The sequence below is a fragment of the Gastrolobium bilobum genome, unplaced genomic scaffold (genome assembly GCF_033153095.1).
Source record: "Gastrolobium bilobum isolate Gb01-03AN ecotype WA unplaced genomic scaffold, APGP_CSIRO_Gbil_v1 utg1090, whole genome shotgun sequence".
Taxonomy (NCBI): domain Eukaryota; kingdom Viridiplantae; phylum Streptophyta; class Magnoliopsida; order Fabales; family Fabaceae; genus Gastrolobium; species Gastrolobium bilobum.
In genome coordinates this window covers 440,154-468,115 of record NW_026899797.1, presented here as the reverse complement: position 1 = coordinate 468,115, position 27,962 = coordinate 440,154, and the positions used below count along the sequence as shown (strand labels likewise).

The 27,962-nt window shown below is 33.1% G+C and overlaps 3 protein-coding genes across 4 annotated transcripts; 1 reads left to right on the top strand and 2 right to left on the bottom strand.

Moving 5' to 3' along the window:
• Nucleotides 1-148: 148 nt before the first annotated feature.
• LOC133293549 (protein LAZ1 homolog 1) lies at nucleotides 149-7,014 on the top strand. Of its 2 annotated transcripts, XM_061492131.1 has the most exons (9): nucleotides 149-263; nucleotides 2,250-2,695; nucleotides 2,930-2,986; nucleotides 3,693-3,801; nucleotides 4,366-4,550; nucleotides 4,653-4,741; nucleotides 5,006-5,261; nucleotides 5,975-6,220; nucleotides 6,315-7,014. In XM_061492131.1, the coding sequence occupies exons 2-9, from the start codon at nucleotides 2,480-2,482 to the stop codon at nucleotides 6,615-6,617; spliced, it is 1,461 nt and encodes a 486-aa protein (XP_061348115.1). In that variant the 5' UTR covers nucleotides 149-263; nucleotides 2,250-2,479; the 3' UTR covers nucleotides 6,618-7,014. The 2 variants fall into 2 exon arrangements, with proteins under 2 accessions (XP_061348115.1, XP_061348116.1); XM_061492132.1 differs by lacking the exon at nucleotides 6,315-7,014 and having other exon boundaries at nucleotides 6,018-6,190.
• A 512-nt stretch (nucleotides 7,015-7,526) lies between these two features.
• LOC133293570 (WAT1-related protein At1g70260-like) lies at nucleotides 7,527-17,037 on the bottom strand. Its single transcript, XM_061492161.1, is given in 7 exon segments — nucleotides 7,527-7,779; nucleotides 7,926-8,077; nucleotides 8,174-8,332; nucleotides 8,436-8,676; nucleotides 8,813-8,929; nucleotides 16,852-16,982; nucleotides 16,984-17,037. Coding segments are annotated over 7 exon segments (1,005 nt in total). The 3' UTR covers nucleotides 7,527-7,628.
• Nucleotides 17,038-19,644: 2,607 nt separating this feature from the next.
• On the bottom strand, nucleotides 19,645-24,126 carry LOC133293563 (WAT1-related protein At3g28050-like). Its single transcript, XM_061492154.1, has 6 exons — nucleotides 23,749-24,126; nucleotides 23,483-23,596; nucleotides 20,766-21,000; nucleotides 20,508-20,666; nucleotides 20,257-20,408; nucleotides 19,645-20,165 (listed from the first exon to the last, which is right to left on the bottom strand). Exons 1-6 carry the CDS (start codon nucleotides 23,988-23,990, stop codon nucleotides 20,018-20,020), a joined length of 1,050 nt encoding a protein of 349 aa, XP_061348138.1. The 5' UTR covers nucleotides 23,991-24,126; the 3' UTR covers nucleotides 19,645-20,017.
• Nucleotides 24,127-27,962: the final 3,836 nt, after the last annotated feature.

Below are 27,962 nucleotides of genomic sequence, written 5' to 3'. Positions count from 1 at the left end.
CATTCCAATTGACGACTCCGATTGCAGCTGTGACCACAAGATCTTCTTGCCCCTGTCATCTTAGTCTCTTCCTCTTTTATTATATTTTTTCCCCTCGAATTAAAAAAAATATTAATTTCCCAATTTGTGTTTTTCCAACTACCAAAGCAAAATTCCGTTGTTTTGTATTCGATTTTCGCTCGCTCCTCTTTTTCTTGCTTTCTATTTTCCCGGAAAATATCCATCTCGATTTTGCCGGAAAAAGCACAAAATGTTGAGCGCAGGTTTGAACTCTCTCTTAAATTTTCCTTCCAAAGTTTCTCCCAGTCATTGCCATTGTTCCTGTTGTAGCGATTCTTGTTTTTGGCTCATTGCGTATTTCTTTTCCCCGTCTGCATATACTCGAGGTCTAGGGTTTTGGCCTTTTTCTTTTTTCCCTTTCCAACATTGACGGAATATAATGTTAAATTGAAAATCATGGAATAATTGCACCTTTGCCATTTCTGAATGCACCTTGATTTTTTTGTTTTTATCTTTTTGTTTGCATGAAAATTGATGGTTGTTTTTGAATGCCTTGTTGTCGGCTAAGAGAATTTTGTCCAAGAAATGTGATAATCTTCGAATTCATTAAAAGCTTCTTCTGAGTCTACCCTCCATTGATGAAGCATGCACTCGATCAACGCTTCATTGCTTATGTCATAAACCGCATTGCAATTATGTATGTAACAATTTAGAAGAAGGGGAGTGGAAATGGATTAAAATATGGTTGTAGCCATAGGAAAATAAGTATTGTCATCCTTTATTGCTAGTGAGAAGTAAGACTATTATTTCTGAATACTTTATTATTTGATATTTATCTTCTAGTACTCATAGCAGCTGTAAATGCCTAAGTTACTAACACTTTCAAGAAATGAGTGCACATGCTGTTTAACCGTTTCTATTGGACATTGGCTTTCTGTATGTTACTTTCAAATCTCTCTGTACCACTTCAGCTGCCAATGTCTCATGCCTAAATAACCAAAAATACAAAAGAAAGAATCATTTAATAGTACTATTTTAGACTTTTTATTTATTTATTTATCTCTCTTATTTACTTTTTCCCTTTTATTTATTTTTCTTTTCCCTCAACTGTTCTTTTTTTTTTATTTGGGTTTATTGACCGTAGATCCCAACTACATAGGGATAAAGATGCCGTTGACGTTGGCTTAAACACAATCTTGTAACTATCTTGGATTAGGAGATAAGTAAGAATATCATGACTAAATCTTGTAACTAAATAATTTATAAATTCAAGAGTATGCTATTTTGTCTCTCTTATCCTTACATTCTCTATGGCAAGATGGAACAAAAGTTGCGTGATGATGATGATGATGTGTCCAATCTATTATTTAGATCACCTTCCCTCAATATAAGCTTTCAATACAGTTAAGAATTAGCTTCCCAAAAGCTTAAGTTGTTAGGTAAGAGCATATAAATGATTTTATATTTAACACCCCCTCATGCAAGAACTTTCTTAAAGTGCGGGTAATGCATAGGTCCACGCCTAACTTGTGCTAAAATTCAAATTTTTTTATTTAAAAAAATGGGAGCCGAGAATTGAACTCTAGATCACTTGGTAATACAGGCTATGATACCACATTAAGAATCAGCTATACCCAAAGTTTAAGCTCTTAGGTAAAAACTCATGAATGAGTTTCTATCTAACAAATACAATATTGTTACCATTGGGCACTCTTGGTGGACCTACGTGTGCTATGTGAGCTTGTATCTAGCTAAAGGTAATTCATATGATGACCACTAGCTAATAGTTAGTGGCTTACTCGGTACTTTAGTTAATAAATAGTTGTTGACTTTATAGTTTTTGGGCTGTTTTACCAAAACAAAAAAGTTTTTTGGGCTGTTTTATGACAGCAATTTCTAGACATGATAAACCAGCTTTGAGTTATCTGATGTTGACTTTTTCTATTCCCCTCCCTATCAAAATGTGGCACTTTGTATATAGTTATTCTTATTTAGAGTTTTGTGAGTTATTGATATCTTTCTTGATGTGTAGAGGTTGAACGGTACTTTAAATTTTGGTTTTTCTGGTGCAAATGCACATATTGGAGCTTTTGAGTTTGTTATATTTTATGTCTCCGAGATTTATCAGTACTAAATCTTCTGTATTGTGGATATGCTTACTAGTTAAACTACCTGTACTTGCTTTGAAAGACTGAATTTGGATGTCTTTTTTTAATATTATTTGTGAGATAATCTGATTGTCAATGCAGGATAGCTGTCCTATCTCAATTTGGGTTTTCTTCATGTATCAAAAGCAAACATCCTTGTCTTCTGTTTACGGACTCTGTTAGTTCTACATGTTGCATGTTGAATTTGAAGAATTGCTTTTGTACCAGAAGGGTAGTTTTCATTGTGGGTGTCAAGATACTTCACATTGTCTGGAATATACTTCAAATCAAGGGAAGACCACTTGTTACAACTGATTCTAAGTTTCTGGTGAATGGGTTTGTTGGATATTGTATGTTCTTCGATATTTCTTTTTACACTTGTCGAGTCCACTAGCAGATCAGGGAATATGTGGCCAGTAATTGTTGGTGTGGAATCTACAGAAACTGTCAGCTGGACAGTTATCAGTTCAAGTATATTTGTGCTTGTTGCTGTTGTTCTCTCCATATGTCTAATACTCGAGCATTTAGCTTCCTATAATCAGCCTGAGGTTTCTCCTTATGCCTCTTTACTTTTAGGTGTTAGCATTTAGCATGTATCTAATATTCATAATCCTTATTCTCCTGCACCAATAGATTTACTATTTATGTAATGCTTAGCTTCCCTTCTCTTAGTTCTTCTAATAACAGCACCCTTTAACTGACTTGGCCATTTCTGTCCTGTAATATTTTTCCTTCCTTTTTATAATAGTTAATATTTCCTTCTTCTTTTTTCATTTATTCAGGAGCAGAAGTTTTTGATTGGTCTCATTTTAATGGTTCCTGTTTATGCAGTGGAATCGGTAAGAGATGCTAAGGAAATGGCAAAATACCATCTGTTCTCTTTGTATGGCATCTTTTACTTGGGTTTATTAAATTTGTCCTAATGAAGATCTCTGTTTGCTTTTTGTTGTATGGAATCTAAATAATTTCCCGCTTGTAACTCCTTTTATTTTGGCTAAACTTGTGTTGCTATCTCATTGGAGTACATTGGAACTTACTTATTAATGCATATTGTTTGGTTAGGTTTTCAGCTTCACTGCTGTTTACAGTTTACTATAGGACTAATTGTACATTTTGATTGTCAAAGAATTTATATGTCAGTGTCTTCCACAGTCAGACTAAAATGCTGCTCCTTTTACTTTTTCACGTGCAACTTTATGTTGGGATAATTGTTTTTTTATGAATTTTCCATTTTCTAATAGTTATCTTTACTATATCTAATTGATACTGAAAAGAAAGACTGCCTCCTTTTTATTTATAACATGCTCACAAATTTTATTCTTGTTGAACTGATAATATAATTTCAGAAAATCTTGGGTTTTATTTTCCAGAAAGGACCATTTGTAGTGAGTTGCGACAAACATTTGTATCAGTGTGCCTGCTTGGTGTACATGATCCAGCCTTGAAGTTCTTTTTTTATTCTTTTTAATATATTGTAACTTAATGGGGAGTGGTTTTTATTGTTTTAATAGTAAATTGTTAAGTTCTGACGTTTTTATGATGCAGTTTTTGTCACTATTGGATTCCAGTGCAGCATTTAACTGTGAAATCATCCGGGACTGCTATGAGGCTTTTGCATTATATTGCTTTGAAAGATACTTGATAGCTTGCTTAGGTATGTCAAACGGATTATATACCTATATGATTTACATTAGTTGTAGCTATTATTTGTGTGTATGTGAATATATATATATATATATATATATATATATATATATATATGGGATAGATTATTCTATCTATCTTTTTTTCATGCCTATTTTATCTACCATTCTCCAATACTGTTAGATCATAATCTTAAGAGGAGAGATAAATGATAAAGGTTAGTTGAGATTCTGATCTAACGGTGTTGAAGAGTGGTAGGTAAGGTAGGCATGAGGTAGGTAAAATAACCTATCCCTATATATATATAGGGAAAAACATTTCTCAAGCTGCTTGAGACAATATATATATATATATATATATATATATATATATATATATATATATATATATATATATTCCAGAAATGCATAGTGTAAGTATTAAGATCTTTTAAGATATTTTATTTCCTTTCCTTCTCAAATCTTGAGTCTATTTCAAAATCTGTGAGGCTTGAATTTCATACATCTTCTCAAATTTTGAATTATATTGGGTTTGTCATGCTCTTGAATACAAAAATTGTTTATGGTTCTATTAGGTGGTGAGGACAAAACAATTCAATTTATGGAAAGTATGAGCCTAACAGACTCCAGGACTCCTCTCCTGGAAGAATCATATGCGTATGGCGTTGTAGAGCATCCATTTCCCTTAAATTGCTTCCTAAGAGATTGGTATCTTGGCACTGACTTCTATCAATCTGTGAAAATTGGCATCGTGCAATATGTAAGTTGGATTTTGGATAATTGTGCTTTTGTTCCACCCTCTTTCTCTTTGGCATAGAAGAATCCATGTCTTTCTTGTTGCTGACTAAAACCTAAATTCCAGATGATGCTGAAAATGATCTGTGCATTGCTGGCAATGATCCTCCAATCTTTTGGGGTTTATGGAGAGGGGAAGTTTGAATGGAAATATGGGTAAGATTATATTAGCGTGTGCCTCTGGTAGTTTGCATGTGTATGTTGCATACCATAAATATATATAATCTTGATTCTCAACCACAAAGATTATTCTCGATCTTAGATATAATTCCATGTTTCTTTGCGAGTACCAATTGAAAAGATCTAGATTGATTATTATTTGTAATATTATTTCTACTTTCTATTTCCTATTTTTTGTTTTTAGGAAGGTCGTATTTGTTATGATCCTTGTTGTGGCCTGATACTTTTATGTGCTTGCAGGTATCCTTACTTGGCATGTATTCTTAATTTTAGTCAGTCATGGGCCCTATATTGCCTTTTACAGTTCTATTCTGTCACTAAAGATAAATTGGAGCCAATCAAACCATTGGCAAAGTTTCTAACTTTTAAGTCAATCATCTTCCTGACATGGTGGCAAGGTGTGGCTGTTGCAATTCTTTTTTCTATGGGAGCATTTAAAGGGTCACTGGCTCAGGAGCTAAGAACACGTATACAAGACTATATCATCTGTATAGAGGTATGCAATTCATGTTTTTTACAATTTTGATTGTCTAATACTGCATTATTAAATCATCTCAATTTTGAGGAGTACTAATATATTCTATCATCTGCATTTGAGTATGCTTTATGAACAAGTTTAAACTTTAATTGCCATGTATTATCTCTGCATGAAAACCTAAAATGTGACAGACTTTTGTCACAAAGATGGATATATGAGATTGGCGTTATTTTGTTTGCCTTTCTGCATAGCATATATGTTATATCAGGTGGATGGTTGCCTATCTTTATCATATATGAATGCATTTAAAGTTATAAACATGGCATGATTACTATTTAGTATTTACTCGTGCTTTTTTTAGTCAAAGTGGGATTTCAGCGGCTGAAAGTGTGAATGTCTACTAGGATCAGGCACATGTGTAGATGGAAGACTTGATCCAATAGGATTTTAGTAGTACATGAAATGATCATTTTGGGACCTATATATGAAGTATTAGGTTCTACTCTATTTTCTTGAGCCTTTTTTAAGACCAATGACTTCTTTGCTTTAACACAGAGACACGGACTCATTATTAAATCAGGTTAACTCAGGTCCCTTCTTATGTTACTTGATGCCCCCATTTAAGCTAAAATTTCTGAGTGTCATCAACTTGGAAAATGTTTTCAATCAATTCTTAAGTTCTGGGATGGCATTTTTTTTATATGATTGCCCATTTCAAAATTTGTTAACAGATGGGCGTTGCTGCTGTTGTGCATCTTTATGTCTTTCCTGCAGTACCTTACAAAAGGGGAGAGAGGTGTGTCCGCAATGTAGCGGTGATGGCTGACTATGCATCACTAGGGACACCTCCTGATCCTGCAGAAGTTCGAGACTGTGAGCGCTCAACTAGAATGCGGATGGGTCGAAATGATGAGAGAGAGAAGCGTATGAAATTTACCCATAATGTTCGTGATGTGGTTGTTGGAAGTGGTGAAATTGTGAGATGTGAACACTCAACTTTCAAACCTTTGAATTTTCTGTTATCTCTTTGTCAAACTCACGTGGGCTGTTTCTGCTGTCTTTATGTTTCAGATTGTTGATGACATGAAATTTACAGTTTCACATGTGGTAGAACCCGTTGAAAAGGGTATTGCGAAGATAAACAAAACCTTCCATCAGATATCAGAAAATGTGAAACGTCATGAGGAGGAGCGGAGGAGAAGCCCCAACAAGGTCAAGGATGATAATTACCTTGTTCCCCTGCGCTCATGGAGAACGGAATTTTCTGATGCTCATGATAAACTTGTGGAAGGAAGTGTCAGTGATAGTGATTTGCCCAGTGGAAAGAGACAACATCTCCAATCGAAAGCCTTAGCCTCCAGGATGAGAAGATAGTATTCAACAGCTCAACAACGTAAATAGTTCTGCACGTATAAGATAGGAAAAATCTTTTAGATTTTGACGTCAAATTTTACATTAGATATAATGTAGAAAAGTTTCACACACGAAGTTCAAATTGAACTCAAATACATGTCAAATCAAAACCAAAAAATGATAGGTGTAATTTCTCACAAATGCATTTGAGACTGAAGTAATTTGAATGATAGTTAAATGTAGAGCCACGAATTGGAAAGTGGCTAAGAAGTCAAGTGAATGACCGTAATTTAGTACAGATACATTAAAAGTGCCAGAGTTGGGCATTTCATCGTGGCAAAATTATACTGATCTTAAGCCACCAAAGTCTGATTACATTCTGGCTAGCGTTCCATGGTGGATTGCTAATGCTTTTATTTATACAAATCCCAAAATATTTCATCTTCTTTGTCGATGATTTGTGTGTATATAAAAATCAATACAGAATCACAATGCATTGATTATGTAGTAATTTAGTCTACACTTCTTTTTACAATTGGCGCTTATTTTGTAACACACCTACAATAAACCATTCTTCCTGTGTGCTTAACGCGAGGGAATGAATAGAAATATAATGAATAAAATTAAAAAAAATCGAAAATAGAGGGGTTAAAAAGTTTGTTTTCATTTGATAGTTATTGGTGGAACTGAAAAATGAATCAATAGAAAAAGAAAATTCTGGAATCTCTAATCCCCCCCTCCCTTTATTAAAATTTTGGAGAATTTAATTTTTGCTGGATCAGTCACTGGATCATATGAAGCTCTTTTTGGTGCACGAAAATATAAAGCTCTCAAATTTTACTTTATTTTTGAAAATAAAATTTACTTAAATGTTTCATGATTTATATATAGTTGCATTTATAAAAACATTTGCAACACGATAGAGCCTTGTATCACAATCAGTTTGAAACGATATGTAGCTCCTTTTGTACAAGAGAATATACAGGAAGCTTCTGAATAATTGGCAACTTCCCCTGCCTCGATGGCCTTTATTTACACTTCCATCTTTTCTTGCAAAAGAGGTATCTTCTTGTCCAAAGAATCTGAGCTTTCATCATAGCTTTTCTCTTCTTCATCTCCTCCTTTGATTAGTCCATACATTATTGTATAATACTCCATTCCAATTATAGTCGCTCCCATCACACTGCACAATGTTTTTTTTTTTTTTTGGCAAATAAAAAATATTATTTAGGAGATACAGACAAATCAAGTGAACCCGAATTCTTATGCATAATTACTTTAAAAACACGATATATAAAAATATTAATTTGTGGTCTAAAATCCAAGTACCTTCCATAATGAAGGCTGTTAGGAAAGAAGCAAACTCCAAAAGTGGTGGCAAAGGCAATACTAAAGGGCTTGAACAGTGGAACATATAATGGACCCTTCATGCGACTCAACCAAACTTGAACATTGGGACGAATCACACCCCCAAATAATGCCTATAGCATTGCATATTTCTGATCAGCATATGCATGTTTTGCCGTTATTTAATTATATATATCAGAAATGATATTCAAGTATATGTTGATACTTACAGTTAGAACAATGAGAATGAGCTCCATGTTATGCTTTAGATTCCAAGCATTTGCGTCCCTCTCTATTATCCACGATATTAATGCACTAAGGATTGTCCCAAGTAAGCTATAATAAGAAACAACCTTCATTGGTTGAGTATATTGCTTAGCAGTTTCCTTCTTTTTGTGTGAAAAGAAAAGGACAAACTTGAATCACCACAAAGATTCAAAAAGGAAAATTTAATATGAAAAAGGGCTCAAAGAAAAATAAAAATAAAAGTACCCAGATAAAGTTCCAAAGTGCAGTTGAGAAGGAAGCTGCAGCAAGCAAAATGCCACCAAGACCCCAAAATTCTGGTGTAGAGGAGAAGGCAAAAAGTTGCTTAGTGTGTTGAAGGTGGTGAGAAGAGGGTCTTCTAAGTGGGCCTTTGAACAATTCAGCTAACACTGCTCCCATTATTGATACCAAGATACCAATCACTTGGACTTGGATATCATAGCTTTTCAAATTTAACTGCGTCTTCCTTTAAAAAAACAGTATCAATTAAATTGATTCATTAGGTATATCTTATAATGAAAAATTGTGTACATGGAAAATGTAACATTCTTGGTCAAAATAAAGAGATATAAACAAGCAAATCACTGAAAGTTTTGGGGAACCTGAGAATGACAGAGAGCATGAAATTAAACGTTGGGATCAAGTGGCCCATGGCACATACTAGTATTGGTGAACTATAGCTTAGACCCAAGAATGAAAAGGTCTGAGTCTTGGTTATCCTACAAAACCCATCAATGAAATAGAAAGTTACAAATACGAATAGGGAGAGTGTAAGGCCTACTATATTTTAAGGACACAAATTTCATTCAATTACTCAAAGACCCTCAATAGGTAGAGCAAGAGAGAGTTTATATACACTGTAAAACCCAGGATCAAGAATCGCATGAACAAAGAGAAAGTAAGAGGTGGAAACTTCTTTCTGTGCAAAGAAGAAAATGATGAAAATCAGAACTAAAATAAATCCACCATGCAAACAACATCACGGTGGTAGCTAGCAACATCTAGTAGCCATTGACCAAGATACGACTAGAAGTGTCATTTCTGAAGGAGTCTCACGGACAGTATAACTACTGTTTTTTCGGACAATAAGTTAGTAGATAAACAATGTTAAAGTACGCTAATGTAATATATCAGGTAAACGCTTTTGAAAATGTTTTGGAAAAAGTTTATTCGTATTTTTACAAGACGTTTTATTAATTATTTAATAAAGTCTTCTGTGTAGCTAAATATTATGTATGTTAACAATCGGAGTACTACGAGGTGTTACAGTTTTTATCTCTCTCTTAAAAGAACTTAAGTTTGTGTCTTTTGTAAGGACACACATTTTACCTATAATAAAAACATAGTGAAAGATCCAATCACATAATAAAAACAATGTCAAAGGTCCAATCACACCCCTAGTTTAAAAGGATAAACTCTTTTTCCCATAATGGGGAAAGATTTATCCTTTCATAAATCTCAATTATGGTGCAATTAATGAATTCAAACTTTAAATTATTAAAATATGGGAAATTATTCTCTCATGTAATAGGAGAGAGTTATATTATGTTGTAGTTACATCAATAAGCGTGCATTTTTATTTATTTATTTATTTATTTTAACACATGGTGGGACCTACCATATGTTGGATCTATGACATGAGAGAAGTATCTCCTACAACATGAGATTAAATGCTCCCTTAAAATATATCTAAATAACTCTTAAAATATAGAAAGATACAAAATAATTATTTTTTATCTTTTTCGTAATGTTGGGTTACATGCATTTTAATAAATAGTTTTAAAAGTATATTAGATTATTCACTACAAGAAATTTGATTATTTGTGATAAAAATTGAGTGACGAATATATAATTTGTCACTAATATTATTTGCAACTAAATTTTATTTTGTTACTATTATTATTTTTAATTGTGACAAAATGATAAATTGTCACCATAATTTCATTAATAGTGACAAATATATATCTATCACAAATAATTCGTCACTAATATAAATTTTTAATCAATAAATTATTTTCACGCAATAAGATCATCACTGATATAAAATTTTAAATACGTAAAAAAAATAATAGTAACAAAATTTTAACTTCTGATTAATATTATATCATAATATTAACAACTATAAAACTTATCAATCATTATTTTGTTACTAGTGACAAATAATTCATCAATAATAATTTGAAGCATTTATGTCTAAAATTATTCACAAATATTTAATATCAATATTAGTGAAAAACTTATCACTACTATTATAAGAAAAGTGTTAGGGACAAATATTTGTGACGCTTTTTTTCGTCACAATAAATATTTCTTTTAGCGTCGTCTTGAAATATCGTCATTGATTTAATCATGATGTCAGTATTAGTGATGAATGTTGGCAAAGAAAAAAATTGTCACATAAATACCTTAGTGAAATTTTTTTATATCTTTTAATGATAATTTTTGTCATCACAAACAATGTATATTTTGTAGTGATTAAACAACTTTTAAAATTAAATTATTTTAGTTCATATGTCATATTAAATCATTAAAATAAGGGTAAATTAAATTTTTAACATACTTTACATCTCAATTAGTTAATTTGTTGACCATTCTCTTTAACCAAGAAGTATACAATATATATATATATATATATATATATATATATATATATATATATATATCATAACATGTTAAAAAGGTACCATATTATTACCATAAGAATCTTATTTACTATTACAACTCCACTTTACGTATCTTATGTCGATTAGAGACCTTTATACGCACGCCCTCCAAAAATTAAGATAGAATAAAATTAGGGGACTTGTTCACATGATTTCCAATCCCTTTGACATTGTCAAAATCACTATAACAAGTCGGGCTTTCATTGAAATTACTGACAGGAAAATGTGCAGAAGCAACTCCAACTGAGAATTGGAGCTCGTTGTCTTGGCGAGTGACTGACCTAATTTTTACCCATAGAAAAAGCACCTTCGTTTGAACTCCATCTAAGTTGGAGATCTTGTCCTCCGTGATGTCACCCGATATGGTGGACTTATACTTCAACTTGTGAGACTGAATTTTAAACGAGCAAGTATTATTTAGGTACACTTCGAATTTGCCGGTGGAGTTGTCCAATTTGTAGCCAACCGCGTCTTGGGGAAGAATCCCAATTGGAAAGTTGTATTGTTGAAGGACATCGTATGCAGTGGTGTTTTGGGAAGAGGTTGATGGCATTAAGAAAAAGATCAACAGAGAAACAACAAAGAGTGGTATTGGGGAGATGGATTTTGCTTGAAAATTGATATCCATGATTTTTGGTAAGCTGAAGCTCTTGTGTGTGCAAACCAAGATTGGAGGTGTTTATCCAAGACCAAGATTCCAAATTTTTAATTGAGCCTGCAGAGAGAAAAGTTAATGTAATAATTCTTTGGTTTTGATTTATTTAAAGGCTAAAAGTAACGTACTTATTGTTCAACATCCAACTTCTCATAAATCTCAATTATGATGTAATTAATAATTTTGAATTTTAAGCTAGGGGTGTGATTTGACCTTTGACCATGTTTTTATTATGAGAAAAGTGTATGTCCTTTTAAATGAAACAAACTTAGGTCATTTTAAGAAAGAGATAGGCACAAAGAGGTGTGGGTCCCATTGAAAAAAATAAATGTGTGGATCACACCTCTTTGTCTTTATCTCTCTCTTAAAAGGACCTAAGTTTGTGTCCTTTATAAGGACACACATTTTTCCCATAATAAAAACATAGTCAAAGATCCAATCACATAATAAAAATATTGTCAAAGGTCCAATCACACCCTAGTTTAAAAGGATACACTCTTTTTCCCATGATGGGAAAAGATTTATCCTTTCATAAATCTCAATTATGGTGCAATTAATGAATTCAAACTTTAAACTATTAAAATATACGTGAATAACTCTTAAAATATAGAAAGATACAAAATAATTATTTATTTTTCTTAAAAAAATTATCATTAATTTATGCAGTTAATTGTAGGATAAGCATTTCTAGAAGGATTGTAATTTGTAATGACATCTGGATTGGATATCAAAGGGATTGAAAATTGCATCCTAATACTATACAACCAAAAGTAGGTTCCATTATACCTTGATAGTTATGACATCATAAATATAATGAGAGAGAAAAAAGCAAGTTAATAATATAATATGATGACATGTGTTATATATATTGGAAGGAATCGAATTGCAGCGGTGGAAGTTTTAAAACATTTACATTCTTTATTGAGCGTTTATTTTACCTATCGTCTTTATTTTATGGATAATTCATTATATAAGTATAAAAAATAATTGAATGTTTTCAAAAAACAAAATATTAAGTCAAGAGACAAAATAAATATTTAAATTTTTTATATATTCAAATAGATTACAAAATCTTTTTTATATCACAAAAAAGAAAACAAAAGAAATATTTATAATAAATTTTTCTTTATTCCATTCGTAAATATGACAAAAAAATTCAATTAAGTATATTCATAATAAAAAACTGACAAGATAAACAATTATTTATTCTGTGACACAATTATGTTTTACTGTTGCGTTACCCTATCTTTGACATGTATAAAATGTGAGTTTTTGTAATAGGGTTCTAGCTCCGATCACATGTGTTATTATTTATTTGGCGGTGGAATTTAAGTTGGGACAATAAAAATTAGGGACCATGCACAAAAGCATTTTGTATTTTTAATGGTTGAACTTGTAACAAAATTACATTAATAGTTGAGATTGTTTGTTTACTTGCAACTTGTTGATTCTATTATGTTATCATTATTAATTTGAAAAAAGTCTTCTAAAATGTTATAAAATGTGTATAAAATTAGTCCGTACATAACTCTTATTACGTACATTTTAATCTATTAGAGTTGATTTTTCTATTGAAGATTCTTTATCATGGGCATGCATAAGTGTTGAAATTGTTGAAGCATGAAATTCCATCTACAATGTGTTCAGAAACGGACAATTGCAAGGTAAGCCAAGACCTTTTGTTGGCACCACCAGACCTTGGTAAAACATTAAGGTTAAAAAATAAATAAGAAAAAAAATTAAATTAGACCATTGTATCATCAATTTTACGTGTACAGTAAAAGTAAATCTATTTATTTTCTAAAAACTTTTTAAGTAGGGATCAAATAAACATTGAACATAGGTGACTAAGTAATATTACTAATTCAACATACAAATAAGTAATCCAAAAATACATGAATAAGTAATATATTTTTTTATGATTTTATTTATAATTCTAAATTTCTCATGATGCATTTTTATACATGTGACAATGTATGTATATATATCAACAAACTCAAATATACTTCAGCAATTTTGGGTGTTTGATCATTTGTCATGAAAAAAAAGGATTTTTCATACAAATACGTAATTCAAAAATACAAGAATAATAATGTCTTAATAATTCGTTTATTAAAAAACATAATTTTTTGATTTTTTTATAATTAAAAATTTCTCATGATGCATTTTTATCTATGTGACAATATATGTACACAAATCAACAAATTCAAATATACTTCAACAATTTCGGGTGTTTTTGATTATAGGGTTTTTGACCCTTTTGTCCCTGATTAAAATAACAGAAAAATATTTCTGCAATTAATACAGATAAGTTATCTGCATTTACTTCCAAAACAACGTCGTTTTGGGATTCAAAGATTAGAAAATTATAATTATAAAGATTATAATAACCCTGAAATAAATTAAAATTACAAAAACACCATGATTTCTGTCCCAAAACGACGTCGTATTGGGCTTATTACAGATAACTTATCTGCAGTAATTGTAGAAAAAGCGAACTCTTAACATAAATATTATCAATATTATAATAGCCCTAGCCTAATTAAATAGTAAATTGCATGTAATTAAGTAAATTAGCATGTATTAGTGGGTTGAAATAAGTAAAAGGCCTAATTAAATTAATTAGGGTCACTTTTGGGGTAAAAAGTGCAGTCAGTGAGAATTAAGGGGTATAAATGAGTGTAGGCAAAAGTACCCAAAATATAAAAGTAAAAGTAAAAATATTCCAAAAAAAATATTTCAGACCTTTGGGTAAAGTTTGAAAGAGAACATAGTTAAATAGATAGATGCGCTAATACCCGAATGAGATAACTTAACTTAAGTTAAGTGTAAAAACACAAACCCCCCCCCCCCCCCACCCACCTACTTCATTCCTTCTTCATCGTGGAAAAGAATGAGAGAGAGGGAGAGAGGGTTTGAAACCATGGGAGAAAAACTCCAAGATCCTAACTTTCTTGATTCTCAACCAAATCAACTCATTCCAAAGTCAAAACCACTTCAAATGTTCCCCTCTTCCTTGACCCTATATTAGTTTTGAGTGGGAACCATTGTGGAAGGAGATATTGCTTGTAAAAGGGGGCGAAAATTTGGATGGGTGGAGCTTGAGGTGGAGTCTTCCATTCTTGTGGCTTGGAGCTCATTCATTGGATCATTGGGGTTGTGTTTGTGGTAAGAACTCTAGCTCATTTGGTTATTTTGAGTTTGAGCCATAGTTAGGGTTTAGTTTATGAAAATGCATGAATATTAGGGTATGTTGGAGAGATATTGAGACTAAATTCCTTTGTTAAAGTGGTTAGGAATGATAATTAAACGGTGGAAACGAACTTAGATAGTCATTGGTTAATGTTCAATAAGTTGGAAAAAAATTCATGCTTGAAATATTGAGTTTCTTGCATTGTTGAGCCATAGCTTGGATTGGTTGATTGATGGTGTCCATGTTATTGCTAGGATTGAGGCAAGTGGACCACATTGAGTGATCAAGCATTGGTGGAATCCAAGGAGCTTGATTAGGCTAGTTGTTTGGTAAGTCATAAGCTTATTGATGAAGCATGGATTGCCTATGTTGTTGATGAATATAGAGATATTCATGGATGTATGTTGATTGATTTTACACTCTTTGAATAGGGTGTATTGATGATTGGAAGGAATTGCCAAGCGGGCATACCAAGGAAGGTTGGTGTGGATAAGTGAGCTAGAGAAAGCTTGCAAAGGGAGGGGAAGCATCTAGAGGTAAACCTTTGGATCTTGGAGGTTAATCTATCTTGTTGTTCCACCATTTCTTTTATGGAAGTAATGGTTAATGAATGAATGATTGAGTGGTAATTTTAGTATTATGGTATGTTTGCATTCATATAGTATTGTTGTGTCATTGGAGAAAGGGCCAATGGACAAGCACTAGGGGCTAGGTTGTATGCTTAGTGGAAAGGACTAAGATGCAACTGAAGCGTGTGTGATGATTTGATTGTTTAATTCTGTGGCCATTTGAATGCATGAGTATGTTGTAATTAAATCATTACTGTTATTGTCTCTGGATATATGATGTAGTACATGCCATGTGGATACTAACCCTTCATGCAGGAAGTGAACTCTGGGGTTGGAGGAGCTCTCCAAGAACCCTGGGTTTATTGAGTTTTATCTCACCCCGTTTGGGGAATGCTATTTCAGGTACTAGCATGGATTATGCGGGACGAGGTAAAAGGCCTGAGTAGATGACACATGATAGCATGTCATTTTGGGGATTGTATATCATCTAGGATTGTTAGATGTATATGTCATTTCCCTCAACATATGTTTGTATATTTGAGGTCACATTATGTATTTTGGGGGACTTAGTGCATGATCATGGTGTTGGGAAATGCCTTGTGGTATTGGGTAAATAGCTTTGATCATGTTCCTTTTGTAGCTAGGTCCCTTGGCATGTATATGAGATTTGTAAGAACAACGATGTAATTGAGACCTTGATGGATTGATAAATATGTAGTATGTTATCATGTTGATTTGTATGATAGATTTAGACCCTTGTGTCTTAATGAAAGTTATAGATCTTCTTCTTAGCTTTCCAACGAGACAAAGATTGCATAAATAGGAGTAGTATAACGAAAGTTATGGATGAAATACAAAAGGAGGTCAAATTGCCCTGTTTTGGTGCTTGCTCCAGAACTGCGGCGCTATTATCGTCAAGTTCACTCTAGGAGCGCCAACCATCAGTAGGTTTGACGCTATGAGCGTGAGACTCACGCTATGAGCGTTAACCTCTCTGACTTCTCACGCTATGAGCGTGGGGGTCCTGGGGATTTCAGCATCCATTTTCTTAGAAATTTCATAACTTGAGCTACGGTGCTCTGATTTGAGCGCGGTTTGAACCCACGCGTAGCTAATGAAAAATCCTATAACATATTGGAAAATTGGGGACCATAAAATTAGTATAGAAATTTCTTAAATAAGTAAAGAGTATAGATGTTTAGTGTTCAAGAACAATAAAAGTAAGTTTTAAGCTTTTGTGGTCTAAATAAGACTCCCAACAGGAAGTCTACCTATAATTTAAGTTATAATCACATTACGGGGATTATTTTAACTACGGAACGGATTTTAAACAAAAGCGTTTATAAATAAAAAGGAAAAAGTTTATCCGTGTTTTAATTCAATCTTGTGATTGTAACTGCGCTTAATGCCGTATGTAATGATAAAAAATCGGTTCTAGAACGGGGTGTTACAAATATGTCCCAGTTTTATACTAGTTAAAAAATTTGACCTTTTACTACAACTTAACACCAATATGCCCATATTTGACCACACGTGAAGAAGGAAAGAGAATGAAAGAGACCTGTCCTCGTGGTGTAAAAAAAAGGAACAACGAAACAGTATTATAGTGGCCAGAGCATTGGTATAAACAATGAGCACAAATGGGCTCATTCCGTTAGTTATTGCAGTTTTTGCAAAAATGGTGAGTCCTACCTATGGTGCAGCCTTCTATAATCACCATGACTATGAAAGGCAGCACTTCAGACATCTTATTATTCTTTTTTTTTTTTTGAATACGACATCTTATTATTCTTAACCTATTGAATTTTCCTTCTTTTGCTCTCATTTAGAAAGTGCTAATATGTTAGTGGTGGTATAAATAGCAGTCTCTTCCTTATTATATATGTATATATAGCTACAGAGACACTTTGAGTATCTGATATGTGTGTGTCCAAAGTTGGAGCTTCCACACGCACTAAGAAATACAATTAGACCCTCTCTGTATTGAGCTTGAATTGAAAAGCTTGTTTATGCTCCAAATATAAGAACCAAATGGGAATGGAAGTGAAGTGGGGGCCATGCATGTGGATAACCCTTCACGGGATGGGGAAGCTACTTAGGAGGAGAAGTAGCAACTCGGGTGTCCCAAATTCTTAAACAATGGACTAAAGATGACGTCTTAGATAGTTTTAAATTTTTTATTTTTATTTTTTTTTGCTTTTTTTGGTTAGTTCTTGTGAACATGTTCTTTATTTATTTGTTCACTTTTCTTTTTGGTCTTAATTTGGCATCTTTTTTACTTAACCATTAGAGGGGGAGAAAATTTGTATATATGTGCTATTGTTGGTTACAGTTTGGCTTATTATGCAGTCTTATAAAGTTAATTAATCATAGAATAATATATGAATAATTCTGAGCCAATAAGTGCAAGCTTTCTAGTAAGTTTGCGCATGCATTAGTGGCAGACATTTTTTGTGGCCCTACCATTAGAGGAATTTTTTAGTGTTACTGATATAACCTACCCATTTGCGTGTAGTTAAGCATGACTTCATTAGAATCTGAAGAAAATGTTTTCCTATAGATTTTTTTTTATTTTTATATTTTTTTTAGTGAATGTTCCCAGTTTTGTCAAAATCGAGATGGATCAATTTCAACCTGGTTGTTGTGCTCATTCAATTGTCAATTCGGTGGGCTTATTATCCAAGCCCAATAAGTAATCAGGTTGACAGAGTCAATAGAATGTTCAAGGAAACTAGCAAATTGAGCCCATTGCATAGTTGATGTTGGTCCTTCGAATTTTGAAAGGCTGTTAACAGGAGAGCACTGGTTTTATTTATTTTTATTTTTCTAATTCTTAGATTTAAAAAAATTGAAGACAGAAATTTTAGTCTCAACTCTCAAGTATCAGAGCAACTCACAAACTTTTTTTATATACATTAATATGGACAATGTGCTAGCAATAATGTTTTGAACTTTTTTTTAAAAAAAAATTTGGTCAACAGGTATAAAATTAGGTTAACTGGGGCAATTGAGTGAGAGTTTAAATAAAGAAAAAGCATCCTATTGCATAGCTACTAACAAAAAGAACCATAAAAATATTTATATAATTAATTTCGACATTGTGCTAGCACCAAAGTTTTGAACTTTTTTATTTAAAAAAAAAAAGTAAAATTGGTCGATGGATATAAATTGGGGTTAAGTGGGGCAACTGAGTGAGAGTTTAAATAATGAAAAAGCATCCTATTGCATAGCTACTAACAAGAAGAACCACATAAATATTTATACCATTCGATTCCATGAGAGTGGACATTTACATAATGTTTTTCTAAAAAAAATGGCTTTGTGATAAAATTAGAGCATCTAATAATGTGTCTATGCACTCAATGGTTATAGCTCAGTTGGTAACACAAGTTGAGTAGGCGGAGAAAAAATTTAGATTCGACTCCCATAAAATATATTTTTGGGGAGGAACGACTCGGTATGGTCTATGCTATTAAATTAATATTTTTTTTTATGTATATACAATAGTGACACTGAGATTCAAACCTATGACTCCTAAATCCCTCATCGCTAAATTAATCCTATTGACTTTTAAACTTTTATAATGCACTTATAAGCTTTTATCTTGATATAAACAAACCACATCAACCTACTTCAATGGAGTTAGTAGATTGGACTTATAGTATTACTATGATTACTATCTGATTTCCACTTCAATTAAAAAAAAATAGTTACTTTTCTTTGCCTCCTCATTATTGCAAGTTAGAACTCATAATCAAACGACCTCGGAAAATTTTTAAATCAATAATTGGTAAGTTTCTTTCGCTTGAAGTAGAAAAAGGAAAAATAGAAAATATCACTTCGACTTTTGTTAAAAAAAAATGGGGGAGAATGATGGAAAAGGTCCGCAATCCGCATGCTTATAAAACAAAACGTTTTAGTTCGCGTGTCCAATTAATTAAATAATTAAGTATTGATTAATCGTTGGCTATATCAGTTTAATAAATGATTAATCAAAATCAAAGTGTCCGACTTTATAAGCACACCTACCTTTCTGGTCATTCTCCTAAAAAATAGTTTTTGTTTGCTTCAAAGCAAAGTAATTTGAACGCAAATTCTGAAACTAGTTAGCGTATAACTTTTTCTCTCTCTCCTTTTTGTGCTAGTAGATAATTGGAACTATCACAATCTGCATACCTAAGCAAGCACTCGTTCTTCAATATCCATTGACCAATGTCAAGATAAAATGATCTACCAGAGGAGTTTACTTTCTTATCATAAAGAAAATGAGAGGAGTCATTGAACTGTTTTGTAAAATGGGTGTGCCAATGCTTATGAGTTATGAATATCAACATGGTCAATAAGCACTGAGCAAAACTAGACAATTATGATTAACAATTTATCACAATTTTCTTCAATGTTTAGTGTATTCACATCTCTGATCGTGTTGCATCTCTTGTGCAAGTCCCTAGCTATAAGTACAAGGAAATTTCTTGCATAGAACTCTCCATTGGAGATATGAGAGAAACGTTCAGAGTGGCCTAATTAAGAGGAAAGAAAACTTGGTCCTCCTTTCTGGACCATAGACAAGGGTGGTCTGCTTCAACAATGGGAAATGATTGTTCCACAAACTTGTATATTACAACAATTGTTCTTCTTCCAGATTTGGTACGAAAATATGTTACAACTCACATGCCATCTTTCTCTGGCAACAATTGTAGCATCCTTTTAAATGAACTTATATGCCTTTATATCTCTTCACTGCTGTTTTCCTTCAAAAGAGGGGTCTGTTTTCTCCTTGATTCCGAGCTTCCCATTCCAACATCTTCAATATCTTTGGCTTTCCCCCACAATACTGAATAAAACCCAACAACAATCACAATAGCACCAACCAGGCTGCATTGAGAGACAACAATGAGTTTCTGTTGGATGAAATAAACTCAACAGTACAACAAAACACAATCTAGAAGAGAGACACACAACCTACCTTCCAAAATAGAACGCATCCCCGAGGAAGATAACACCTACGACCGCCGAAATGACAATTCCTAAGGGCTTGAACATGGAAACAAAAACAGGTCCTGTCTGGTGCAAACACCAAGAAGTAACACCAACTTGAAATGCAGATCCAAAGACTCCCTGTAAATGTTTACAGCTTATGTTTTAGACATCTAGGCAAAGATATAATGCAGTAGTTACTGGTTGTACTTTAATCTACTTAATGTACATTTTGATTACCGAGTATAAAACTGCAAGCAACCTTAACTTAGGTTCCAAGCTCCAAGCACTGATGTCTCTTTCCACAACCAAACAGGTCACAGCAGATTGAATGGCCACAAAGAAACAATAAAAGAATACAACAATCAACTCTGCTGGATATTTCTTAAGAATGGAAGCCTGAAATATTGCCAATTATAATTAACCACTATAGTATTTACACCATGCAAGTAGAAATCACAGATCGTGAAAAGCTCTATTACTACTTGACAATTTCACCTGTACAATAATAAATGCTGAAGCCGTCACACAAGAAGCTGCAAGAAATAATCCTCCCAGTACCCAATTAGAATCTTGTGAGAAAACTAGCTGCTGAAATGAGTTTAGAGGTGATAGTCCCATCAGAAGTGTAGGGCCCTTGTACAAAGTCACAACAAATGCACCAGCAATCGATACTATTGTTCCCAATGATTTAGCTAGGCTGCTAGAGCTTCTCCAATTTAATTGTTCCATTCTGCAACCAGAAAGAGAAATAAGTTTAGACCAATCTACATCAGGGAACAATTGATTGAAAGAACAACTATTACTTTTGCTCTATAATGAACTAAAGTGCATATTTGGTGAGTCTTTTATATTAAAAAAGATACACACACACAAAAACAATACGAAAGCCCTCAAAACCCAGAGTTACTTTTATCTTAAAGAATGGCAAAAGATTTACCAATTCATCATGTGATCAAGAAATATGTTTAGATAAGTGCAGAATCACAATGTAATTGTGTTTCCATCAGGGGTCTGAATTCCAAAATGGAATATTTTTCATTATCAAGACAAAACATGATTAATTGTCATTCTTTAGTCGGAGTCAGTTTTATGAAAATAGAGAAACAAAATCTCATAGACATGAATCTGCAGTATAACTATTTCACTGATTGACAAACATTTAAGATTAATTTTAACCTCAAGAAATTTTATTAATGCCAACAATTAGCGCAATGTGTGTACATTTATCTTTCATTTACAACATAAGATATGTATCAACTTTATTTTATGGATACAATTTTAGATAATTAAGTAATACAAGAATTATGACTTTAAGTGCTAATAGCTCCTCACAATTTGATGTTTGGCCTCACCAAAGCAGTATATGAGAGAGTTTAGGTCAAAGCAATTTAATGTTGTAATGGGCTCAATAGAGCTCTTGTCTTGAGAATACCACTGTTCATTCAGATCAATTCTCTTCAAAGTGAAACAAGATAATTTAATTCGACTTCATTGCAAACCCAAATAAGCAAATGATGGAGACTTGTAGATGTTATATGCCAGTTAACTCTTACAAATTACATATGGGCTTGCAGTGTACGCATCAACGGAGAGACAAAACTAAAGGATAAAGACTTTAAAAGTTCATCCTATAAAAATGGCATGACTATATCATTTGATTCAATGGAGTTATAAAAGGAAATAAGTAAAGAAACAGATGGAGAAATATTAGTGACATAAAGAACTACTGCGCAACTATCACTCAAGATAGATTGTAATTTAACATGAACCATTAATTTCATCTGTAAATCCAACAAAATACTTCTTCCATCTCCATGAGGTGGTAATGCCATCAATCCTTTATAAGGGGTAAAAAAGTAGTGATAACCTCACAATGTCTTGAATGCACAACAGAAGAAAAGCCACCACAAGGCATGGAGTTACAATTCATTATTCATTAACAAAACAATATTTATTAATCACAAGAATACATAAGTGTTAGAGCAAAACTAGAAGGTTCCATAAGCTTAAATTTCCTCTTTATTCACCCCTAATAGGATGTTGGCCACTAACCAGGGTGCTCAGTAAGAGAGTTCCAGGTCAACTGAAGGGAACAGAAATTTCTCAAAATACAAACTACAAGTCAATCTCAGAGATATCAGACTGCCAATACTTAGTTTCATGTAAATAATCCTTTTTATATCAGAGAACTGTAGAAGGAAAAGTCCACACTGATAATTTTTCTATATGTTGTGCCTAATATTAACAAGTAATAAGAAACTTAATGGTCGCGACTGAAGTTACACTTACACAGAAGAACCAAAATGGAATCACCAGCCTACTCCTGAAGCTAACCACTTAAAGATAGTCCAATTGATGGTTTTATGCTATTCTAGTCATGTTGGGTTTCATATTCAAATAGGCAAATAGCTTTACCAAATGAACTGTAAAACTTAAATATGATATATTATGGTAATCTGAATCCAAAGAATGGGTGTAAGTATAATAAAAAAAAATTACTCATTTAAGAAACATGCACGATAATGCAATTGTATACAAACAAATTAAGACTCATAAATTCACTAGCTATTTTCAATAGATAGCTAAACCTAATATCTACAGAATGAATGTTTTGATCGAAACTCCATGGTCCGATTCAGTTCACCTACACTCAGCAATTAGAGGGAACATAATCTTTACATTGTTGTAATATGCCAAGCAAGGCAATCGGCAGCCCTGATATTACATTGAACTTGACAATGTCCCATACATGACATACATCCTGCTAGTGCTTTCTCATATCACAATTAATGGCAGCATATTTTCGAACTGACCAGAACAGTATAAAACAACATGCAAGAAACAAACTAAAAAAATATATTAAGTACTTCATCCATTTCAAAATATCAGTCTATCAAGGTTTTTGCATAAGAATTAAGAAAGCCATCACATACTCTCAATTTTAAAAGAAACTTAACTAAATTAACCTCCCATTCCATGAATGCTCTGTCTCATTTTACTCAGTGGATATACCAAGAGATAAGGATAAAATTAGAGAAAAAATAAATAAATAATATCTTATTGTTTTTCTAAAGTGACAGTTAAAGTGAAACAAAAATTTCTCTCTAAAAGGACATATATTTTGAAAGGGGGAATATGAAGTTATAGTTAATGCTGACCATAGATAATTGATAAGGTTATGCCATTAGCAACAAGTAGGATTTAGGAACAACCTAAAAACAACGGCAAGTATGAAGGTAAAACCAGGAATAAGGTTGAGCATGGCTGTGCTAAGTGTAGCTGAGCTGAAGTAAATCCCAGCATATCCAAAAACCTGCGTCAAATAACTGAAAATAAACATTTTTTAGAATTTAAAAGGAAAAAAAAAAAAAAAACAGAATCATGGTATTATAATTCACAATTTAATGTGGTCGGAGAGATGTCCACGATTTAGAATTTGCACATGTGTAATATGGAATATAAGGAAGAATGAACTTGCCCGAGAAGTCCAAGTAAGAAGAATCCACAAAGGGTGGAAAACATGATTGGAGGACGTTGTTGAGACGTATGAATTAGGAAGGAACAAGGAAGAAGAACAAGGGCAGCGATTGTGTTGGAATAGAAGATGAAGATGAAACTTGTCATCCCTTGTGACATCACTTGTTTGCTCAATATGATTAACCCAACTTGAGCACACTCTGCTATTATCATTCCCACAAACGGAAATGTCACCTTCCCCATTTTTCACATGCACTCACTATGTATGTGCTTCCCTTGACCCTTCACTTCAGAGTTTTGATGCCCAGTGGAACTCTGGAACTTTATGTCTTCAATCTTCGAGTTTGAGGTTCTAACTCCAAAAGTCAACACACCGCACGCTTAGCCGCGGGGCAATAATCAACTCTTAAATTGGAATATATTTTATCTTTGGGAAAGGTTAACATTTGCTTCAGAATCACTTAGATTCATGTCGATTTTTTTTTATCACATGTGCTCACGTGGTTGGTTTGCAAAAGGGTATGTTTTTTATCACATATGCCTATGCGGTTTTTTTATTTTTTACAAAGCACAAAGACATATGTGATAGAAAAAAACCACAGAAATATCGGTAATTCTGAAACAAACCAGAGGGACATCGATGAATTATTTCCTTTATTTTATACATAGAATCTTTCAATATAACTTTTTATAATTGTTACTAATATTATTGAATTAAAATTAAATCAACCATAATTAAAAGAAGAAAAAAAATCGTAAACCTTAATTATAACCTACCTCTTTATTTTATGGTAATACTTTTTCAAATTGAATTATTATTCTCTTGAAATTAAATATAGAAGTTTAAATCAAAGTTTAAGAATTTTTATTTTTTTTAAATTAAAAATTAATAGATTTACATATTTATTTCGTCTAAAATAATTTACAACTTATTTAATCGATGTTCATGTTGTAATGAATTGATGGATTGGATTCTTTATCTGGTGTATTCATAATTTCCATTATAAGGGAAGTATGTTTCTCATATATTTTATCTCATCTAACATATAAAAAATGGATGAAATTATTTTTTTCTTTCTTTCTTTTTAACGGGTCTTATTCACTTTTTTGTGTGTTGCATCAAATTGTGTGCATTGCATAATATCTTCCACTAATGAGTGATTCTCTGGCAAAAAAATTAATTAATTGCAATTTAAATAAAACATTATGAATTTATTGCTGTTTTGAAACTATTTACGCGTGTATTGCAGTGTGTCATGCCCGGATTGGGCGTCACCAGTCACGCCTCAGTTAGGCGTAGGGGTGTTCGCGGTCTAGATTGGATCGATTTTGGAAAAAAAAATCATCTGATCCAATCCCTTCGGTTTGATCATATAATCATCTATTCGGTTTGTATTTTTTTTCAAATCCGATCTGATCCAATCCAATTTTTTTCGGTTTGGATTGGATCGGTTTTTGGTTTTTTGAAAATCCTAAAATTTATTTCATGATTTTTGTGCAAATAACATCTTTTGTATATATTGACTTTGTAATTCTTTTTTTTTTTTAAATACAAAAGCATTAGTAAACTATAATATAGTTTTTTTTTGGGCAATGAGATATGAAGCTCTATGAAGATAAAATTTTGTTAATGAGATGTTACTAGATTTTTTCTTGGGTTTAGTTGATGAGTTAATGGGTCTTGGGTTTATAAATTTTTGGGCTATGATTGGTGTAAGAACTCGCACCGTTAATTAAGGAATTTAATTAATAAATTATGAGAAAATAGGAAAAGATTCCATAATTGACCCTAATAATTATTATGAGGCTTTAATAATTATAGTAAGTGAGTAATAATGCTGAAAGTCGCTTTTCGGAAGAAAAGTGCAGATACCAGTTCTGCTAGTCGGTATAAATGCGTACCAAAAAATTATCCCAGAAAATTATAATAAGTGCATGATAATTACTAGAATGATATGTAAGACTTGTAAAACGAGTTTCAAGTCCAAATAATGAGAACTGGTGCTAGAAACCGGTACTGGCTTTGAAAAGCGCGTATCGGAAAGGTGCTCAGAAAATTATAAGAAAAATATGATAATTCTTGTAAAATTGAGTAGGTTAAGAATCCAGAGTTTTGGATTAAAATGCTAAGCGTAGCAATTAAAGTTAATATTGTGTGTTAATTGGGTAAGTGACTATAAATACCCTTATTAAGGGCACAAAACCCTAGGCATTCAGTTTCTCTACGTGAGTTGGGTGGCTGGTCTGTTCTTGCTACTGTTCCATTGAGCTTTCTTCACCATTTTGGAGATCAAGTGTCACTTTTGCTTGGTTTCTTCATCTCCAAACACTTGAGCCTTGTGTGAGTGGCCTTTGTGAGTGTGTAGAGAGCTTTGGTTCTGAGTTGAGGGACTGTTTGAAGTCAGTTTGTGGGCTGAGTGGCCTTGTGTGAGGGTGAGAGCTTCCTACTTGGTTGTTGGAGCTCCAAGGAGCAATCCTTGTGAAGAAAGGACCCTTCTTGGTGTGCATTTTCGTGCACAGTGTTGAGGCAGACTTGGGAGTTGTTGAGTGAACTCCATAGAGCATCTCCATCCTCTGTTTTGGCTTGTGGTATGTTCATCACCTTTGATCTTGAGTCTTTGAGCTTAAAAATGGAACCTTGATGCATGTAAAGGTTAAAAGATGATAACTTAATGTTGGGGTTGGTCAAACACACCTAGAAATACATGTTTAGATGTTTAAAATTGGTAAAAACCCAACCTTGTAAGGATATCTTCACGAAATGCAGTTTCTGTATTTTGTCGTGAAATATCTGGATATGTGCCCGAGAAGTATCCGGATTTGTGATATCCGGATATTGGATATTCGGATATGGGAATCTGGATATCCGGATATGTACAGTGAAATATCTGGATATTGCATATCCGGATATGCTCCCGAGGAATATCCGGATATGTACAGTGAAATATCCCGATATTGCATATCCGGATATGGTCCCGAGGAATATCCGGCTATTCTGGAATTTCTTAGAACAGTAGCTGTGTTGTGTGTACAGTAGGCTATTGGGGGTTTGTGGACCCTAGATTGATGAAGTTGAACTTCTGTAATTAATGAACTAAGTCAGAATCATAGTGTTAAGGGCTTATGGCTTGGTATGGAGCCTTAAGACGTAAAACGTAAGGAAAGGCGTTGTCTTTAAGTTATATGCTTGTGGTGCATTATTATTGATATAGTATTGGTCCATAACAGATTGTGAATCTGCTGTGTTTGGACTTTGAGCTGTGGACTCTTGGCTTTGGGGGTTAGCTTGCAAGGTAAGCTTTCGTGTCCTCGGTTTAGCCATGTTGTGGTTCCACCATGTCCCATGGGGGTGTGGTTGTATGCATGTTGTGTTACATGCTTTGAATATTTGAAATATTGTTGAGCTTTATGTGTAATGGCTTTTAATATGCATGTGTTGTTCCATCTTGACAGTAAGCCTGAGTATGTAGCGTCATACAAGACGGTGATCCGGGATGGATGCAAGTAGTGTCTTGCACTAGTGTGGGTATTTGGCGTATGTAAATCCTGCATTTCTCTGGCCAGTAGAATAGAATTGACACACATGACATGATTATCTGCTGCATTGCACTATTTTAGAACTGATGATGATAACTACTTTTGAACTTATATTGCACATGTAAGTGAGCTTGGGGTGGAAGATCCTCTAGGACCCCTTGTCTTACTGAGATTTCTTGTTTAGAGATCTCACCCCACGTTTGGGGAATGCTTATTTCAGGTTCCAGTAGTATGGTGACTGATGCCTCTGGCGACAGGAGGCCAGAGCTTAGTTGATGATATTATGTTGTATTGCTGCCATGACTGGATTTGGATGCTGTTTATGTTTTCCGCTATTTATGATTATGTTGTTGTTGAGACTGATGTTGGGCGTGTTGCCTTATTTGCGTGAGCATGGGGATTGTCCATGACACTTTATGTTAGTACTTTTAGTTTGGAGTTGTTTAAACTGTTAGATGGTCCGGTCTACGTTGTTGTAGTTCCGTGACTAGAGCCACACTTTTTTATCTATGTTATGAGGTATTTCAGTTAGCTATTTTATTGTAATTACATACAGGCGATGTTTTATTAATTGGTTAATAAGCAAGTTGGTAATGATAATGACATCATAATTGAAAAGAAAAAGATATTCCGCCTTTTTAATTAAGCGCTGCTTAATACGATAGTATGATAACATTA

Coding starts and splice junctions, on each gene's coding strand:
- LOC133293549 (XM_061492131.1), top strand. CDS start 2,480: ATGGGTTTGTTGGATATTGTATGTTCTTCGATATTTCTTTTTACACTT. Junction 4,742..5,005: donor AAGTTTGAATGGAAATATGG/GTAAGATTATAT, acceptor ATGTGCTTGCAG/GTATCCTTACTTGGCATGTA. Junction 6,221..6,314: donor TTGTTGGAAGTGGTGAAATT/GTGAGATGTGAA, acceptor TTTATGTTTCAG/ATTGTTGATGACATGAAATT.
- LOC133293563 (XM_061492154.1), bottom strand. CDS start 23,990: ATGGGGAAGGTGACATTTCCGTTTGTGGGAATGATAATAGCAGAGTGT. Junction 20,409..20,507: donor TGCTTGCAGTTTTATACTCG/GTAATCAAAATG, acceptor AAACATTTACAG/GGAGTCTTTGGATCTGCATT. Junction 20,166..20,256: donor GATGCGTTCTATTTTGGAAG/GTAGGTTGTGTG, acceptor CTCTCAATGCAG/CCTGGTTGGTGCTATTGTGA.